The sequence below is a fragment of the Ciona intestinalis genome, unplaced genomic scaffold (genome assembly GCF_000224145.3).
Source record: "Ciona intestinalis unplaced genomic scaffold, KH HT000216.1, whole genome shotgun sequence".
Lineage (NCBI taxonomy): Eukaryota > Metazoa > Chordata > Ascidiacea > Phlebobranchia > Cionidae > Ciona > Ciona intestinalis.
In genome coordinates this window covers 15,078-16,446 of record NW_004190537.1, presented here as the reverse complement: position 1 = coordinate 16,446, position 1,369 = coordinate 15,078, and the positions used below count along the sequence as shown (strand labels likewise).

Genomic DNA, 1,369 nt, shown 5'->3' with positions numbered 1-1,369 from the left:
GCCATAAAAACAAGAGCATGGGATGCTATCTGTTGATTATTAACAGAAAATTCAGGACTGACAAACCCGAGAAATCTCTTCAAAGATAAATCGAACTCTATGCCCTCTCTGATTTGCATTTCATCCAACACGAGACTGCAATAAGTTGGTTTGTTGTTGTCATCCATATTGGCTGTGCCAAACATCATGCCCATGTACTTGATTATGTTTTGTTCAATCCCTGGTGGAAATTTTAAAGCACTGACTCGCCTACATAGTGTTCTGTATGATGGAATTGGAAATGACAGTTTTCTTAGAAATTCATATCTGTAGAAGTCAATTGTTTAAATAACTTAACAGTTACCATTCACAATTTTGTTATTTGTGAAGATATGTTTAACTTACCCATGTGCACCAGTCGTACATCTAATTTGCAAACATTTCTTAATAGTTTCATCAGACCACACTTGTCCTTTACTATTTTTGGAAAGAGAGCTAAGTTGATCTTCATTTAAAAATGAACTAAGTTTTGCCATCTGTTGACTACTTTTTTTAGTCAGCTGTGCAATCTAATAACAAAAAAATATTATTTAGAAATTAGCTATTCAAATAAAAAAAAAGCATATATATAATATAATATATGTTATCTATATGTTTTTAATTTTTTTCAAAAATAATGAATCTGCAACAAACCTAGATATCATATACATAGAATTTTTTATACCTTCCACTTTAATCGACGCACTTCCAGTTGCAGCTGCTTGCAAGTGGCACATGCTTCAGATGCTTGGGTGTCAGATTGATTCTCAACTTCATAGTCACTTACGTGACTTGATGTATTTAAATTTGTTGAGATGATATTTTCAGCACTACTATTGTAACTTTCTACGAAACAACATGATGCACTGGCCACTTTGGTGTACGTGTGATCATGCTTTATCAACTTCAATCTTCGTGGTTCTTTATTATCTACAACGGCAGTATAAAAACAGTGCGATATATGTCAAGTCTTATTTATATATTTTTCATACCTTGAGCTTTCCGTTTTAACTTGCGTCGGGGGTTTGTTTTACTAAAAGGCTTTGGACAGTTTGGTATGTCAAATAGAGTTGGCACAGCATCATTCCTTAACAGCAGTCGTACTTGACCAGTTTTACCTCTCTTAAGATAAAACTGACTGGCTTCAAAATGAATCTGAAAGTAGAATGAAACAGTACTTAACACTTTAAATTAAAATAAAGCCATATTTGAATCAAAAAGTGATGGCGAGTTACAAAGCTATACTATTATCATGTCACTGTCACAGATCATTAGAACCATGATTTAGATGATTATAAATACTTATAAATAACTTTGGTGACTGGACTGTCTCCAGTAACCTATTCCGACA

At 33.2% G+C, this 1,369-nt stretch overlaps 1 protein-coding gene across 1 annotated transcript; it reads right to left on the bottom strand.

The window, feature by feature from the left end:
* Positions 1-66: 66 nt before the first annotated feature.
* On the bottom strand, positions 67-1,299 carry LOC108950530 (the record flags this gene model as incomplete). The annotated part of the gene is made up of 5 exons (XM_018816471.1): positions 1,264-1,299; positions 1,011-1,173; positions 704-948; positions 385-548; positions 67-306 (listed from the first exon to the last, which is right to left on the bottom strand). Coding segments are annotated over exons 1-5 (848 nt in total), but the record flags the coding sequence as incomplete, so codon positions are not given.
* Positions 1,300-1,369: the final 70 nt, after the last annotated feature.